Source organism: Opisthocomus hoazin, chromosome 8, assembly GCF_030867145.1.
Source record: "Opisthocomus hoazin isolate bOpiHoa1 chromosome 8, bOpiHoa1.hap1, whole genome shotgun sequence".
Lineage (NCBI taxonomy): Eukaryota > Metazoa > Chordata > Aves > Opisthocomiformes > Opisthocomidae > Opisthocomus > Opisthocomus hoazin.
Window position 1 is genome coordinate 72,927,313 of NC_134421.1, and position 17,734 is coordinate 72,945,046.

At 56.2% G+C, this 17,734-nt stretch overlaps 1 protein-coding gene across 1 annotated transcript; it reads left to right on the plus strand.

Annotated features, from left to right (window-relative positions):
• The first annotated feature begins 4,240 nt into the window (after window positions 1-4,240).
• LOC104334817 (calmodulin, striated muscle) lies at window positions 4,241-4,690 on the plus strand. Its single transcript, XM_075428435.1, has one exon. The coding sequence runs from the start codon at window positions 4,241-4,243 to the stop codon at window positions 4,688-4,690; it is 450 nt and encodes a 149-aa protein (XP_075284550.1).
• The last annotated feature ends 13,044 nt before the right edge of the window (window positions 4,691-17,734 follow it).

A 17,734-nucleotide genomic window follows, 5' to 3' on the forward strand; every position in this document is an offset into this window, starting at 1 on the left:
TGTCGCCGTCAAGGGGACGATGTCCGTGCCCACCTCCGCCTTCGGCGAGCGGCTCCCCGGCCCCGTATTTACCTCCGGGGATCCACCCCGGGCGCTACGTGCAGAGCGGAGCCGACACCGCCCCGGTTTACACGCGAGACCTTCCCGGAGCCGGCGTCAGAGCGGGGCACGTCCATCTCCCCAGCATCTCCCCAGCACCCCGATCCCAGCCTCCCTCCTCCGCCGCGGTGACCCCCAAAAGTTGGGGGGGGGGGGGGGGTCTCTTCACTTGTGCTAGAAAAGCCTGGCTTTAGGAGCTGCCCTGCAAACCCTGCCATTCGCCTCGGCGTCGGAAACCTCCGTTAAGACGATGCCAGAAAGAAAACCCGAGCCGCCGAAGCCCAAATCCTACACCCGGCAGCTGCTGTCCCCCCGAGGCCCCCGGGATCGCGCCTGAGCTCTCCAAAATCCCGTTTTTCGCATTAAACCCTGATGCAATTTATGCCGGGCTTTGCGGAGGTTCCTCCCCGTCCCCACGGACGCCTGCGGGAGCAGCCGGCGTCTGGGATCGCGCGGGGCCCCGTCGAGGTTCCCCCCGTCGGAGCGGTTTCCCTCTCCGCCTCCGACTTTCTCTTTTTCCACGATCTTCGTCAGCCTCCCCCCTCCCCTCCTCGTCTGCAAACGCAAAACCAGACACGGCCGCACACATCTGCGCACATCTGGGCCTGCGTTCGAGCCGCGCAGGCTCGGGATAATCCAACTGGGTGCTTTTAACCATCTGGTCTGGGGGTTTTTTCATCGTTACCTGGATCAGACAGCTCAAAGCCAGACGCTGAGGTGGAGCGGGACGATGCCGCCTGGAAAACGCCGTGTGAGGCTTGAACGTTGGCCACTTGGACCCTCCTTCATCAAAGCATCGACCCCTTCAGCTCTGGCTGGAGACGTCCCGGAGAAACTGGCTGCCAAAATACAGAATCATAGAATGGTCGAGGTTGGAAGGGACCTCTGTGGATCATCTAGTCCAACCCCCTGCTGAAGCAGGGTCACCCAGAGCAGGCTGCACAGGACTGTGTCCAGGCAGGTCTTGAATATCTCCAGAGAAGGAGACTCCACAACCTCCCTGGGCAGCCTGGGCCAGGGCTCCGTCACCCTCACAGGGAAGAAGTTCTTCCTCATGTTCAGACAGAACTTCCTCTGCTTCAGTTTGTGCCCATTGCCCCTTGGTCAGCCGTCAGCCAGCGGCTGTGTGCTCCTGCCTCCCACCACGGTGGCCTCACCGCTTTCCCATCCCACCCCATGCCCCATGTCGGGTGCTGTCAACAGGACTCGGCCATAACCACGGGATTTTACAGGCCATCAGGCAGTTTTATTGGGTTAATTAACCTGCAGTGCTAATGAGGGCATGGTTAAGCGCAGACAAAATCAAGGGTTGGCTTGACCTTCTCCCAAAGACTGCTGCAAACGTGGGAGGCAATGGGTTCTGGTGATGGGAAGGCAATGGGGAGGCAAAGGGGAGGTGATGGGTGCTGGTGATGAGGAGGTGGTGGGTGCTGATCACGGGGAGGTCATGGGTGCTGACAGTGGGTGCTGGTCATGTGGAGGTGATGAGGAGGTGTTGAGGAGGTGGTGGGTTCTGGTGATGGGGAGATTGTGGGTGCTGACAATGGGTGCTGGTCACGGGAGGTGATGGAGAGATGATGAGGAGGTGTTGGGGAGGTGATGGGTTCTGGTGATGGCAATGGGTGATGGTGCTTGGGTGCTGGTGATGGGGAGGTGGTGGGTTCTGGTGAGAGGAAGATCGTGGGTGCTGGCAACAGGGAGGTGCAAGGTGCTCATGGTGGGGAGATCATGGGTGCTGGTGATGGGAAGGTGTTGGGTGCTGGCAAGGGGGAGGTGAGGAGGAGGTGTTGGGGAGGTTATTCTGGTGGTGGGGATATCATGGGTGCTGATGATGGGTGCTGGTCATGGGGAGGTGCAAGGTGCTTGTGGTGGGGAGAACATGGGTGCTGGCCATGGGAATGTACAAGGTGCTCATGATGGGGAGATCATGGGTGCTGGTGTTGGGGAGGTGATGGGAAGGTGATGGGTGCTGGTAACATGGAGGCAAAGGGGAAGCAAAAACCTCATCAGCTTCCAGCTTCACCCAGCATCAAGGATGGAGGAACCCCTTCGTCCTTAGTGAAGCGACCCAGGGTCCCCCTCAAGCCCACCCTCATTTTGGAGCTGAAACAATTCCCCCCATAGCTTGAAGAAACACCTTAATCCTCCCGGGCTCTGAAAACACCCAGTTGGCTGTTGGTGTTTGCTTCTCCCATCTGGGTTCCAGCCAGCTCCGCCTCCTCTTGGCTCCCTGCTTGGCTGCCCAGGGCTTCTTCACAGCGATTTTGATTCGGTCTTATTAAATCTGGAGCAGAACAGCAAGCACAGGCAATTAGACAGACAATTAGGGAGCAGCTCGTTGCACAAGTGGAGTTGCCAGGACCTCTCCTCCCCGAAACGCGCTCGCGGGTTGAGTAGTGCCGTGCCTCTCGCCAAACAGGTTCCCAGCACGGCTCGGCCGATTCCTCCCCGCAACTGCGGTGTTTGACATGCCCAGAGTTTTTTCCAGATGAGGTTTTCCTCAAGGTGGGGATCCCCTCCCAGGCTTTGTCCCACGTGGAGGCCCCTTCCCACGCGTTCCTCAACTGTCCCACAAGCTGGCTTCTGTTTTGTGGCCTTCCTTCAAATCCTGCAGCTCTAATTCCTCACTGGGTTAAACTGGGGCAAAGTGGTACCATTTTTGTGCAGCCAAGAGAGTCAAATTATCTTTTGCCAGCGCCTGATCATCTGGTCTGTTAGCTCCTTGGCCCACCTGGTGAAGGACACTTGGCTGTTATGGATAGAGAGATGGAGGGTTGGAGGGACAGGTAGATGGATGGTAATGGGAATGCATGGATGGATGGACAGATGTATGGATGGATGAAGAGTTGACTGGAAGGATGGTTGGGCGACTGGATGGATGGGTGGATGGACGGACGGATGATAATGTGGCTGGGTAGATGGATGTACACATGGATGGATGGGTGGGCGGATGGATGTTGGTTGGTGGTATGGATTCATGGATGGATGGATGGATGGATGGATGGATGGATGGATGGATGATAATGTGGGCAGGTGGGTAGACAGACATACGGATGAATGGTTGGGTGGCTGGGTGCCTGGTTGGTTGGTGGGGTGGACAGATGGATGCATGGATGCATGGATGGATGATAATGTGGTTGGGTGGATTGATGGACACATGGATAGATGGACACATGGATGGATGGATGGACAGCTGGGTAGATACATGGATGGATGGATGAACAGATGAATGGATAGCAGGATGGATTGATGGAATGTAGTGAGAATGGATGGATGGATGGATGGATGGATGGATGGATGGATGGATGGATGGGCAGATAGAGAAAGAAAGAGCCCTCAGTGTCATTTGCCTCTGAACCCTCCTGTACTCCCTCCTGTAAGAGATGAGTACAAATGACCGAGATGAGTACAAATGACCATTACGACACGGTTAACCCTCACTCAGCCCTGGGGTTAACCCCTGACTAACCAGGGCAGGACTCATGACACAGCTCACCTGGTGCGCCACCACATCAGCTGCCCCGGGGCCGTTCTTGGGGAGCCCGGAAGAGGCGTCATGGCTGATTCAGGTCTCCATCAGCTCCAGGCAGCCAGGCTCTGCCTGGACTTGCAGAAGGGAACCCTCCCTCGGCAGGTTTGACACGCTGCCAGCATCACCCTAGGACTGGGGAGACTGGGAAGACTGGTGGGGCCCCTCTCAACTCCCCCATGCAGAGCTGGAGGCCTTTGCACAACTGCAAACCCTGCCAAAAATAGTGTGTATCACCCCTCTTCCACCAGCACCCTGCCTCTCCCCGAAACCACCGCTTGCTGCAAGCCACAGCACAAATTCCTTAATTAGGAGGTTCGTTAGGAGCCGGCCCTGTGAAATGCCACCAGCAGAGCAAGCGGGATGGCAGCCGGGGTGGCCCAAGGGGGCTGGTGGTCACCCCAAAATTCCCCTGCCCGCTCTTCCGGGGTCCAGCTGAACCCTTCCTGCTGACCCCGTGGCACGGCCTCTCCCACCTGCCCCAGCTCCTGCCTCTTCCTCCTCCTCCTCCTCATCCGGGGAGAGGCAGGTTGGAGGGAGGAGGCCCTATCCGCACCTCCCCGCCGGCACCGTTGCGTGCCGGGGCAGAGCCGCGTGCGAACGGGGAGCGCCATGGCCGAGCGGCTGTCGGAGGAGAAGATCGCTGAATTCAAGGAGGCTTTTTCCCTTTTTGACCGGGATGGAGATGGTTGCATCACCACGAAGGAGCTGGGCACCGTCATGCGCTCATTGGGGCAAAACCCCACCGAAGCGGAGCTGCGGGACATGGTGGGGCAGGCGGACGCCGACGGCAGCGGCACCATCGACTTCCCTGAGTTCCTCTCGCTGATGGCGAGGAAGATGAGGGACACGGACAGCGAGGAGGAGATCCGTGAAGCTTTCCGCGTCTTTGATAAGGACGGCAACGGCTACATCAGCGCGGCGGAGCTGCGGCACGTCATGACCAACCTGGGAGAGAAGCTGACGGACGAGGAGGTGGACGAGATGATCAAGGAGGCCGACTGCAACAACGATGGCCAGGTCAACTACGAGGAGTTCGTCAGGATGATGACGGAGAAGTGACCCCCCCACCATCACGTCCAACCTCATGCCACAGGTAACTCTCTGGGACGTGGCTTCGCGCCCAACCCCACATCCATGCAAAGCCCCAGACCAAGGGGTCCACCCCACCCATCGCAACGGCCACCCCGAATATTGCATCTCCCCCATCCCAACCACCTCCTGCCCTGCAACTCTTGCTGGCGGTTGGAAAAATTGATGTTTGTGGTGCTTTTTTTAAAATCTTTTCCATAATTTCTTCATAGGGAACAGAGGTCATGGTGGCCCCCCAGCCCCTCCATCCCCTACCTCCTTCTCTCTGCCATCTCGGGCTGGAAAATCCTCTTTTATCCCAGCTGGACCATCACCATCCAGCTTCTGCATCGGATGCAGGCATCCCACCAGGCAGGATGGGGTTCGGGGTGCAGATGGACACGGGGGGGTGCCCTCCCCACTGCCCCCCGTGGGATGCACCTCTCGTGTCCGTAGAGGTGCCGGTGGCCACCGCAAGTCCTCCAGCACCACGCCGAGTCCAATAAAGAGATGTCCCCCCATGTCCTGGTGGCTGCCAGTGCTTCATTCACCTTCTCTTTGGGGTCCCTGTTAAAAAACAATCCCCCCCCACCGCCCCCACCCCCAAATCCCTGACATCCTCATCCTTTCCCCCCCTCTTTTTTCCTACAAGCTGGAAAAATGCCCCTCATGGGTGCTGGGCACCCTCCAGCTGCAGCCCCCCATGTTGCGGCCGTCCCCACCCCAAACCCCCATCGCTTTTGGGGTCTGCTGTCTGCACCCCCAGGATGTTGGGGGGTCCTTTACTCTCCGCCCCCCACCCAAGCTAAGAGGAGGGCTGACAGCTGGATTTACCCCGAATCCCCATCCCAAGGATGAGTAGGGCAAGATTCCCTTTTCCTGGCCGTAATCCACCCCGTCCTGCTCCCCGTGACTCAGTTTCCCCACGGAGGGGCTGGGGTGATTCCCTACACAGAGGGCTTTGAAGGAAAACCAATTATAACAAATCTTATTAATGCTCAGGCACTAATGAGCAAGCGGGGAGGCGGCGTGAGCGGGGCATAGCTGTCTCACAGGGGACATCGCATCTCCGGCGATGTTCAAGCCACCGCGAGGGCTTCACCCCCTCCCCCTCCAGCCCATCCCTGGAGCCGGGATCTTTGGCAACCCCGGCTGTTTTGCCCAACGCTGGGAAAACCGGGCAGGTGCCCGCACGTCGGCCGCCCACGCTCGCTCCACCCCAGGCACGGCCTCCAGCCCAGCACCCGGGGCCATCACCACGTGCTGCCCTCTTGCTCGCGCACCCAACCCGCAGCTCGCAGGGGACAAGAGCGGGCCAAAGCCAGGCAAAAAATATAAATAAATAAGCCCCAAATCCAGTAAAATCAAGAGAAGCGACGGGGTCACGCCAGGCTATCGTACCCGAGCCACTAAAATTAGACCTTCCCAAAAACAGGATTATTTATTAACGCCGCGTTTCAGCCCAAAACCATACCCTGTATTTTTAGGCTTGACCTTTTCTCCTTCTATTCTGGGGTTGTTTAATTATCGCGGCGTTTTTTTTCACGCCGCTTCAGCCTGAGCTGGTTTTTCTTAACGGCGGTCTTGAACGGGAGGCTGGACCCCGGCCAGAAGCGCCGTCCCCGCAGCCCCGTCAGCAGAAGAAAGTTTATTTGTGCTTTTGCGCCGGAGACCTTTGCCCGTTCCTCCCCTGGTTTGACGCTCGGGAACGCGGCGGGAAGGTTTGAACCAGCGTCGCTCGGGATGGACGGACGGACAGATGGACAGGAGGGTCCTGTTTGCTTCAACATGGCCAAGGGATGGGATTTCGTTTCCCAAATCCACTTTTCCAGGCCCAAATCACTGCGCTGGAGGGGAAGGAACTGACGGGGTGGGCAGGATCTGGCCTGGCACCCGCGCGCTGCCTCACGCCGTGCGAGGCAGATCCGTGACTCACAGGGCGGTTTCAATCAGGCATTGGTTAATGATTACATTAATTGAGCAGGCAAAGGCTCTGCACTTCATGCCTGGGAGGTGGGGGGTCCATGGAAGGTGTAAAGGGAGGGATGTGGGGTGCCAAGAGAGAGAAACCAGGCATTTCCACCCTGAAACCTGGTCAGGATGGTCCCCTGCAGCTGGGGATGGAGACCTCAGGGTGGGATCTGGGTTAGGGGTCACCTGAGATGGGTCCTGGGGGATCATCTAGGCTAGGACCTGGGGGAACCTGTGGAATAAGATCTGGGGTCTCATCTAAGAGGAGACCTGGAGGAGGGTCACCTGAGGTGGGACATGGGGGGCCATCTATGATGGAGCTTGGAGGATTATCTCAGATGTGTCCTGGGAGATCCCTTGCAGTAAGAACTGGGGGATCATGTAAAATGGGACCTGGGATGGCACACTGGGGCTCACTTAGGATGGGGCTTGGAGGATCACCTGTGACTGGATCTGGGAAATCACCAAGGATGGGATCTGGGGGGATCATCTAGGATGGGATCTGGGGGATCATCTAAGATGGGACCTGGGGGGGGCCACATAGGCTGGCAGATCAGGAATCACTTCGGTTGGACCATGGGGGATCACCTGGGGTGGAACCTGGGGGATAGTCTGGGATGGGACCTGGGGGTTCGTCTAGGATGGGACACGGAGGTCTTCTAGAATGAGACATGGAGGATCCTGCAGGATCAGGTGTGGGGGCTCCCTTGGGATGGGATTTGAGGGGGAATCTCCTGGATCCAGACTGCAGCAGCTGATCCAATCTCCACAGCTGACAAACAATCTTCCACCACCTTTCCGTGTCTTTTCCTCCAACAAAAAAGCCACCAAGAGCTCCAGAACCCCCCCAAAACCAGGGGCCAAATCATACCCCCCCCTCATCGCTCCCCTTTGCCTGCTCACGGTTCTGCTTCACCTGGACAGTTTTTCCTCTATAATGATACATTTCAGGAAAAAAGCAGCTCATGAACCCCCCCAGCATCACTCACCGTGGAGAACTGGAGATGCTTCTGCCCCAGCGCTGCTGAATCAGTCACAGATTCTCCCCATTCCCTTTTTTTTTTTGGTTTTTTTTTTTTTTTTGGCAAAATGAGACATTTTAATAACATTTCAACAACGGGGCTTTAGAAAGACATTAATTAAACATCGGCGAAACAATACTGAGACCCACCAAGAGGAATCGAGGAGCTTTTCTGAGCCCTCCCAAAGGACCTTGAAAAGAAGGGAAGGATTTTTTTTTTTCTTCCCCTTATTTTCCCCATTTTTTTTCCCCCCCTCCCGCAGCCCCCTGGGACCGGGGCTCCCTGCAATAACTCCGCTCTTAAGCAAACATGACGTCTTGCCTGGGCAATGTCGCTGCCTGCGGGAAGGGGAGGCCCCTCGACACCCGGCTGCCATAAAATAAGTGGGGAAAAAAGGGATTTTTTTGCAGCGGGGTTGATCCGGGTTGGCGGGGCGAGGGGTCAGGGGATGGCTGCGGAGGAGAGCGCAGTCGGGTTGCAGCAACCCAGGTTCTGCACAGGGGAATAAATCGCTAAACCCCCCCCCAAAAAAAACCAAAACACCTTTGCAAATGCGTCTTTCCAATATTTAATTTGGTGGAAAGCTCTGTCATTTCTCAGAGGTGTTTTTGAACTTGTTCCAAAGTGCTTTTTTCTTGCTGATTTTTCCACTTTCAGGTCATTTGTGAAAGGAGAAAATCACTGTGTGAGGGAGAAATTAAAAAAAAAAAAATCCCACACAAATTGCCCAGTGGCCGGGCACCGGGTGTGTGGGGCTGGATGGGCCATGGTGCCCAGGGATCACAGAATCACAGACTGGTCGGGGTTGGCAGGGACCTCTGGGGTCACCCCGTCCAACTCTCCTGCCAAAGCAGGGTCACCCAGAGCAGGGGGCACAGGACCTTGTCCAGGCGGGGCTGGAATATCTCCAGAGAAGGAGACTCCACAGCCCCTCTGGGCAGCCTGTTCCAGGGCTCCGTCACCCTCAGAGGGAAGAAGTTCTTCCTCGTGTTCAGCTGGAGCTTCCTGTGCCTCAGTTTGTGCCCGTTGCCCCTTGTCCTGTCCCTGGGCACCACTGAAAAGAGCTTGGCCCCATCCTCCTGACACCCACCCTGCAGATATTTGTAAGCATTTCGAAGGTCCCCTCTCAGCCTTCTCTTCTGCAGGCTGAACAAGCCCAGCTCCCTCAGCCTCTCCTCGTAGGAGAGATGCTCCGGTCCCCTCCTCATCCTCGTAGCCCTCCGCTGGACTCTCTCCAGTAGCTCCTCATCTTTCTTGAAGTGGGGAGCCCAGCACTGGGCCCAGCACTGCAGATGGGGCCTCACCAGGGCAGAGTAGAGGGGGAGAAGAACCTCCCTCGCCCTGCTGGCCACACTCCTCGTGATGCACCCCAGGAGACCACTGGACTTCTTGGCAGCCAGGGCACACTGCTGGCTCACGGAGCTGTTTGGGGCCAGATCCAGTGCCAAGCCCGAGGCTGCACCAGACAGGGAATTGGTTTGGGGCAAAGGGCCTGATTTTGCGACCAGAGCAGTTGGGTTTAATCATTTTCTTTTTGCAATAGCCCCTTTGCCCCTCATGGGACTGCGAGTACTGTTGCAATGCAGATGCCCAGCAGCATCTGAGAGATGGAGCTGCTTTGCATGACACGAATTTTCCCAGTCTTAGCTCATCGCCGGGCCAAAAAATCACGTTATCCTCCTGGCTGCGCTTGCCAGGGCATCTGGTGCTTGGGGGGGCTGCATTGTGCTTCCCCCGATGGGGAAAGGCTCCAGCCCCAAAAAGCTGCACTGAATCCCACGGGGTCTGCACCAAAACTGCCTCTGCTGCCCTCGAAAGCAGGACCAGGGGAGCGGACAAGTGGGACAGGGAGGGGGGCCAAGTGGGACAGGGAGATGGGGATGAGTAGGAGAAGGAGAGGAGACAAATGGTACCAGGAGACCAAGAGGACCAGGAGAGGGAAACAAAGGAGACCAGGAGTTGGGGACAAGTGTGACCAACAGACGGGACCAATGGGACCAAGCGCTGTGGACAAGAACGACCAGGAGAGGGGAATAATGTGGCCAAAAGATGGAACAAGTGGGATCAGGAGACAGGGACAAGTGGAACCAGGAGATGGAGACAAATTGGACCAGAAGGGACCCATGGGACCAAGGGAAAAAGATAAGTGGGATCAGGAGATGGAGACAAGTTGGACCAGGAGAAGGGACCAGTGGGACCAGAGGACAAGGACAAGTGGGACCAAGAGATGGAGACAAGCTGGACCATGATAGGGGACCAATGGGGCCAGGAGAGGGGATGAGGGGATAAGGACAAGTGGGGATCAGGAGATGGAGTCAAGTTGGACCATGAGAGGGGACCAGTGGAGCCAGGAAAGTTGGGCAGAGAGGAACCTGATGAGGTTCAACAAGGGCAAATGCAGGGTCCTGCACCTGGGGAGGAACAACCCCATGCACCAGTACAGGCTGGGGCTGACCTGCTGGAGAGCAGCTCTGTGGAGAGGGACCTGGGAGTGCTGGGGGACGACAGGTTGACCATGAGCCAGCAGCATGCCCTGGCTGCCAAGAAGGCCGATGGGATCCTGGGGTGCATCAAGAAGAGTGTGGTCAGTAGGTCGAGGGAGGTTCTCCTCCTCCTCTACACTGCCCTAGTGAGGCCCCATCTGGAGTACTCTGTCCAGTTCTGGGCTCCCCACTTCAAGAAAGATGAGGAGCTGCTGGAGAGAGTCCAGCAGAGGGCTACGAGGATGAGGAGGGGACCGGAGCATCTCTCCTATGAGGAGAGGCTGAGGGAGCTGGGCTTGTTCAGCCTGAAGAAGAGAAGGCTGAGAGGGGATCTTATAAATGCTTACAAATATCTGCAGGGTGGGTGTCAGGAGGATGGGGCCAAGCTCTTTCCAGTGGTGCCCAGCGACAGGACAAGGGGCAATGGGCACAAACTGAGGCAGAGGAAGTTCCGTCTGAACATGAGGAAGAACTTCTTCCCTCTGAGGGTGACGGAGCACTGGAACAGGCTGCCCAGGGAGGTTGTGGAGTCTCCTCCTCTGGAGATATTCCAAGCCCGGCTGGACAAGGTCCTGTGCAGCCTGCTCTGGGTGACCCTGCTTCGGCGGGGGGTTGGACTAGATGACCCACAGAGGTCCCTTCCAACCCCTACCATTCTGTGATTCTGTGAAACAAGAAGTCTTTGGGCTGGGGATAACTGGGACCAGGAGAGGAGACAAGTGGGACAAGGAGAGGAGACCAGAACAACCAGGAGATAGAGGGGCCCAGGACAGGGGCCCCCCCATACTCTGCAAATGCCGGGTAGTTTGTTGGGGCTGGAGATGAGCCGAGAGTGGCTCCAGGGCTGCTCCAATGCCCTGTGTGCCACTGCAAGGAGGGGGACCACCTCCCCGGCCTCCCCATTGCTCTTCCCTGGCATTCCCCACGGCTCAACATAAGGCCCCAAGGGATTTTTTGCGAAGACACTTGGGGTTCCTCACGGGCAAGCCGGGAGCCCCCAGCTGCCACCACATTTCACGAGGCTGCTCTGCCCCCTTCCACTGCTGAGGGGTTTCCCAAGTTCAAGTTACCAAAATAAGCCCCCGGTGTCAGCCTTGGGGGCTTTTGAGTGTGAAATGCAACCACGGCTGGGTTCCCAACATCGCAGGGTGGGCAGATGTGGCTCCAGCCCGGCCGGCTTGTGGGGGATTAAAACAGACGAGGTCTTTGCAGACGCCAGGAGGGTTTCCCGGACATCTCCAAGGAACCTGAACCCCCCAGGAGCTGGACAAGGACCTGCAGCAGCCGTAGGGTGGCCAAGGTGGTCACCATCAACCTTCAAGGGACGTAGTCTACCGTTGGCACCACGGGATTTGGCTCTCTCAACCTAAAAAGTCAGGCATCCCTGCAAGGGTTAACTGCAGCGGCCGCAATCGGAGCTGCCTCATTTTCCATCCCCGCAGCGCCGGAGCCGTCGGGGCTTTTAACGGGAAATTAATAGCGCGATGACCTCAGCCGCGACGCACGCGGCCCCGCTCGCCGGCGTGCCGGCAGCCCCAAGGAACCACAGCCCCCCGTAGCCCAGCCGGAGGAGATTTTGGGTTCTTCTCCCTCTTTTCTCCTCCGGGACAGGCAGGAGGATGGTGCCACAGCTCTATAAATCACTCCAAGAGATAAACAAAGAATAAAAACACCCATCCCCATCTCTGGAGCTTTATAGAGCCCAGCGCGTTCCCATCTTTATAGCTTAAAAAAACCTTAATTTCCCACTTTGGTCCATACTAGCCCCAAATCAGCCTTCGGAAGAAGAGATGTCAAAAAAAAAACGAGCCCAGGCAAAGCTGAAAGGAAGAAATAACTGCTTTGCAGCCCCTTTATCCCTATTTTTTGCCCTATTTTCATCCCACCCACGGAGGCAGAACCTGCCCCACGTCCCGCTCTCCCCCCCCCAAGCCGAGCTGGGTTTGCACGGCTTTCCCTCAATTCCTGGGTGTTTTTTTCCCTTTCAAACCGCACCCGAGCCCAGCCGAGATCAGAGGGAATTTTATTACTGACAGATCCAGGGAACGTGAAAAAGCTTTTTTGCGGTGCGGAGAATCGAAGCCCGGAGGTAGGAACGGAGTCGCCTGGAGGTGATTTCTTGTTGCTATTCATTTTTTACCCAGGATAAGGGGGGGAAAAAACCCCAAACCAAACCTAAACACAGGTGAAATGGGGCCCGTCTTTGCAGATTTAAGAGCTTTTCTGGAATAAAGGAGCATCTTGGCTCGGGGGCGACCCGCGATGCCTTCGCCGCCCGCCCCCGGAAAGCCGCCCGGGCTTGTTTCGGGGAGCAGATTTTCAAAGCTTCTTCCAGGATTTGTCTTTCTCCTGCGAAACCCGCGGCGGGTGGGTAAATATTTCCCACTCCCCGGGGAGGTTTGGCTGCTCTTGCTGGGGGGGAGCAGCACCGCCAAGCGGCGTCGCGGAGGGGAAGAGGCTCCCCCGCCACCCCAGCTCCAACAAAACCCACAGGTTTTGAAGCTTTTCACGCTCCCGTCACAAATCGGTGCCATTTCTCAAAAAAACATCGCCTCCAAAAACCCGCAGGAACCTTTTCCCCCTCCCCTCCACCAGCTCCTGTGGTCCACGAGAAGGATCTGGTGAGAAGGTTGACCAGATGGCATTTCTTAGGGAAGAGAGGGGCTGTCCCTCTGTCCCCAGACAACGTCACCTTCCTCCCAATTTCTTTGGGATGTTGTTTCCAGCCTCTGTTTTCCTCCAGGACTCAGGATTTCCCCTAACCCCTTCACCAGCAGCCCAGGGGGAAGAGGTTTCCCCAGTCCCAGCCTCTCTCTCCACATTTCAGCGAGATGCGGGGAGCATCCCCGGGGAAAAAAAGGACTAAAACTTTTCGGAGGGGTTGGGTGGCTTCTTTTCCACCATTTCAGTGTCCTCTAAAAATCTCAGCGCTGCTTCTACGGAGCCAGCGTGCCCCTAAAAGCCTGTGACCGCTGTAAAAACAGGTCTGTTTTTATAGAATCACAGAAGGGTTTGGGTTGCAAGGGACCTTATAGATCATCTCGTTCCAACCCCCTGCCATGGGCAGGGACCCCTTCCACCAGCCCAGGTTGCTCAGAGCTCCGTCCAACCTGGCCTTGGACACTGCCAGGGAGGGGGCAGCCACAGCTTCTCTGGGCAACCTGGGCCAGGGCCTCACCACCCTCACAGGGAAGAATTTCTTACTAATATCTAACCTAAATCTCCCCTCTTTCAGTCTAAAGCCATCACCCCTTGTCCTATCCCTCCATGCCCTTGTCACAAGCCCCTCTCCAGCTCTCTCGCAGCCCCTCCAGGCACTGGCAGCTGCTCCAAGGTCTCCCCGCAGCCTTCTCCTCCCCAGGCTGAGCAGCCCCAGCTCTCCCAGCCTTTCCTCCCAGCAGAGGGGTTCCAGCCCTCGCATCATTGCTGGGGCCTCCTCTGGCCCCGCTCCCACAGCTCCAGCTCTGTCCTGTGCTGAGGGCTCCAGAGCTGGACGCAGGACTCCCAGGGGGGGTCTCAGCAGAGCGGGGCAGAAGGGCAGAATCCCCTCCCTCGCCCTGTGCCCACGCTGCTGGGGATGCAGCCCAGGGCACGGTTGGCCTGCTGGGCCGCCAGCACACATTGCTGGGTCATGTCCAGATTTTCATCCCCCAGGACCCCCAAGTCCTGCTCGGCAGGGCTGCTCTCCATCCCCTCATTCCTCAGTCTCTGTTGATACTGGGGGTTGCCCCGACTGATGTGCACGACCTTGCACTTGGCCTTGCTGAACATCACGAGGTTCACATGGACCCGCTCCTCATGCCTGTCCAGGTCCCTCCAGAAAACATCCCGTCTCTAGCAAATGGATGCACTGCTCAGCTTAGTGTCATCTGCAAACTCAGTCCCACAATTTCATTGACGAAGATATTAAATAGCATTTGTCCCAGTACAAACCTTTAAGGGACACATCTTGTTACTGGTTTCCACTTGGACATTGAGCCATTGTCTATATCTCTTTGGATGTGGCCATCCAGCCAGCACAGACCTGGGCTGCTTCGTCGTCAGGAGCCACAAATGGCTCGCTGTCCCAAAGAGGCTCCCCAGTTCAACAAAGATGAGGACCTACTGGAGAGAGTCCAGCAGAGGGCTACAAGGATGAGGAAGGGACTGAGGAATCTCTCCTATGAGGAAAAGCTGAGGGAGCTGGGCTTGTTCATCCTGGAGAAGAGAAGGCTGAGAGGGGACCTTAGAAATGCTTCTAAATATCTGCAGGGTGGGTGTCAGGAGGACGAGGCCAGACTCTTTTCAGTGGTGCCCAGCGACAGGACAAGGGGCAATGGGCACAAACTGAAGCAGAGGAAGCTCCAGCTGAACCCGAGGAAGAACTTCTTCCCTCTGAGGGTGACGGAGCCCTGGCCCAGGCTGCCCAGAGGGGCTGTGGAGTCTCCTTCTCTGGAGATATTCAAAACCCACCTGGGCACGGTCCTGTGCAGCCTGCTGTAGGTGACCCTGCTTCGGCAGGAGGGTTGGACTGGGTGACCCACAGAGATCCCTTCCAAACCCTACCATTCTGTGATTCTGTGAAATCTCAGCTGGTTGCACAGGTCCATAAAGCCACGGGCTGACGTGCTGCCTGCCCACAGCCTCCTTGCAATTAGGGATGAGGCTGACAAAGCAATGGGAGTTGGCAGGGCTCCGACGCAGACCCCGCACCCCGACCACAGCCATCAACGGAAGAAACTCAACCAGGCACAGCTGAAACCTTCCAGAGCCAATTTTTATCATGACTAACAGCCCAGCACGTCCGCACCTGCCCAAATTTTACCGCCACAGTGTGTTAGGAACCATTAAAAATCAGACAAACAGGTATAACTGCAAGTAGCATCTTCGTAGCGTGCTGTGCTCTTTCCAAACAGAGCACAACACTTTACAAGCCCAGTGTCTTGGTCCCTAAACCCGGAGAAGCATCAGGGTACCACAGTCACAGGGCACCGACACCCTGTTTTTTTGCAGGACACACGAGGTTTGTGTCCCCAGTGGGATGCAGGGAGGAGAGCTGGGGTTAACTAACAGCACAGGCAAACCCAAAGTTGTCAGGTAGAAGTAGTCAAGGTTTTCAGATGTCCCAAGAAATCAGCAGGGGGGGGGGGGGGTTCCCTCCTTTGCTGCCTTGCGTTAGGTGCTGGCTTTAAGTTTGAAAATAACAACCTCAGCCTTAAAAATCCTGATTACAAAACAACCAGCACTCCAGCCACCCCCAGGCCAGGGAACAGGACCTTCACCAGCCTCAGAGCTGCCCAGGGCTGGACCTCAAGCAAGCACAAGTCAGCAGAGATCCCCCCAACTCAGTTCGCACCGGCGCCTGCTCAAGCCTACGGGACAGGCTCCATCTTCTTGCAAGTGCCCGCAAGATCGCTTGTTGCCCTGAAGAAAGGTGGGAAGTGATGAACAAGGGTGTGTGAAAGCTCAGGGAGGTACTCCAGGCCTTCAGTGTCGTGGGTTTGTTTTTTTTTTAAACCAAGAGGTAGAACTGATCCTTCATGCTCTTGCTTGCTCTAAACGTGATGCAACCACTGCATTACTCATCTTCAGGTGCCACCTTCCAGAGGACACTGAGGTCTTTGTCTGCTGCTGCTAAGGTTAGGGCAGCTCTTGGGGTTTGCTGTCTTGTACAAAGTCACCTGAAGACATTAAAAAACAAAAAACCCCAACCCTGTTTGTGTTCAATGTCTTCCCTTCCCCAGTGCTTCTTTACTCTGAGACTTGGAGAGGTGCAACCAACGGCACAAATCCTTCCTTCACGCACGGAGGGGAAGGGTGGCTCCTCTCCGCCTCATCCGGGGAAAGCAACGGCTGCTGGCGTTACAAGGAGTTAATTCTTCAGCGCCACGAGGCTTTCTTCCAAGGCATCAGCTTCAGGCACACCTTGTTTTTTCTGGACAAACTTCACACAGTTGGAGAAAAGCTGCCAGAATCGAGCTTCCCGCTCGCGAGCCAACCTTAAGAAGCCCAGCCAGCAGCAACCGGCAGCGCCCAGGAGCAAGGCCGACTGGCCGAAAGATGATTTTCCCCGATGAAAGCAAAGCCCTGTTCCCACCCGGGCTTCCCCAAAGCAGCGGGGTTATTTCAGATCTCTCTCCGTGCTGCTGGACCCACAGCAAAGCTGGTGGCGAAGGAAGGTGAAACCCCCAGGAGAGGGGAGGTGGCCCCAAAATACTCAACTGGGTTTGCAGTTTGGGGAGCCCGGGAAGGGGATGGATGAAAGCAGGGCTGGCCTGGTGGGTTTGGGTTCGTTTGCGTTGGATTCATGCCCTGATTTGATGCTCAGATTAAAGGGTGAAGGAAGTCAACTAATAGCCAGAACCTGACACAAAAACAAAGCAGAGGGTGTAACCCAAGCAGAGTCAGAGGAGTTTCACTTAATAACACCCGTGATTCAGACAGCCTCTTTCAATCCCAACAATCCCCAAACTCTTTACAAACCCACGGGTCCTTCGGCTGTCACTGAAACACCAAAGGCACCCAGTGCCTACAAACTACGCGGGAACTGGGTGTTTGGCACCTCCAAGTTCTTTAACCCATGATTGAGACAAGTCAACCCTACGTGGCCAGCGGGTCACATCACCCAGGTGAGATGCATAAAACTTCTAGAAATAAGGTCCTCTTGAGACCTTTCTTCTACACGTCAGAAACAAAAACACAACCAGTGCAAAAATAACCGGAGAAGGAATCTCTCGGGGGCAGCCACAACAGCCCTTCTCAACCCATACCTGCGACGCGACGGTGCGACGAGAGCTGGGTTCGGCTTCACGGGATCCAGACCAGCGCGTCCAGATGTCTTGCGGGGGATCCTGAGCCGTCCACTTCCATGGCTCACATCAAGCAGGGCGGTGCAGCGCGATGGGTTTGCAGAAGCTGGGATGGCTCTCTGACGACCTGCCATGGCCTCTTGTATCGGTACGCGGAGGTACCCTCGGCAATTCGCCAGGAGAGGAGAGACTGTAATCCAAATTTGACCCTCGGCACAGCCCCCAGCCCCTGTTAGGGCAATGTTCTCTCCCAAGCTTCTAATTTTCATCTTAATTTGGGATGGTTGCAGTGATTCCCAGCTCTCCAGACTACACCTGCGGCAAATTTGATGCCACTACTGGTGCAGTAACTGCTAACTGCCACCAAAATTGCAGTCTGAGATACTCAGGGAAGCCAAAACGTCGCACTGGTTTAATTTGGCATCTACTTTCCCTTTACTCTGAGCTGTAAAACACAACAGCTCAGAAGAGGCTTCACAACCAGCTGAGAAATCCCTGCAGGATTAAAAGAATTAAAGGCTAGGCAGGCTGGATAGAAGATGAAAAAGAATCTCAATCTCAGTTTTCACTTGCAGTTTAGAAACCCAGAAACACACGAGCAAACACCCATCAGCTCATCAACAGCCACGGCACGATCCGGCCACCTGCCTCGGTACCACCGGGGAAGGACTCGGGTGTTTTGTAGCTCGCTGGCTCTTAGAGGATTCTCCCAGAACGCCAGACACGGCCGAAACATGTGGATGGCTTAAGAAAACTGCTACCGAACCAGTC

Bases quoted from the DNA above. Each gene is read 5' to 3' on its own strand.
- LOC104334817 (XM_075428435.1), top strand. From the start codon at position 4,241: ATGGCCGAGCGGCTGTCGGAGGAGAAGATCGCTGAATTCAAGGAGGCT.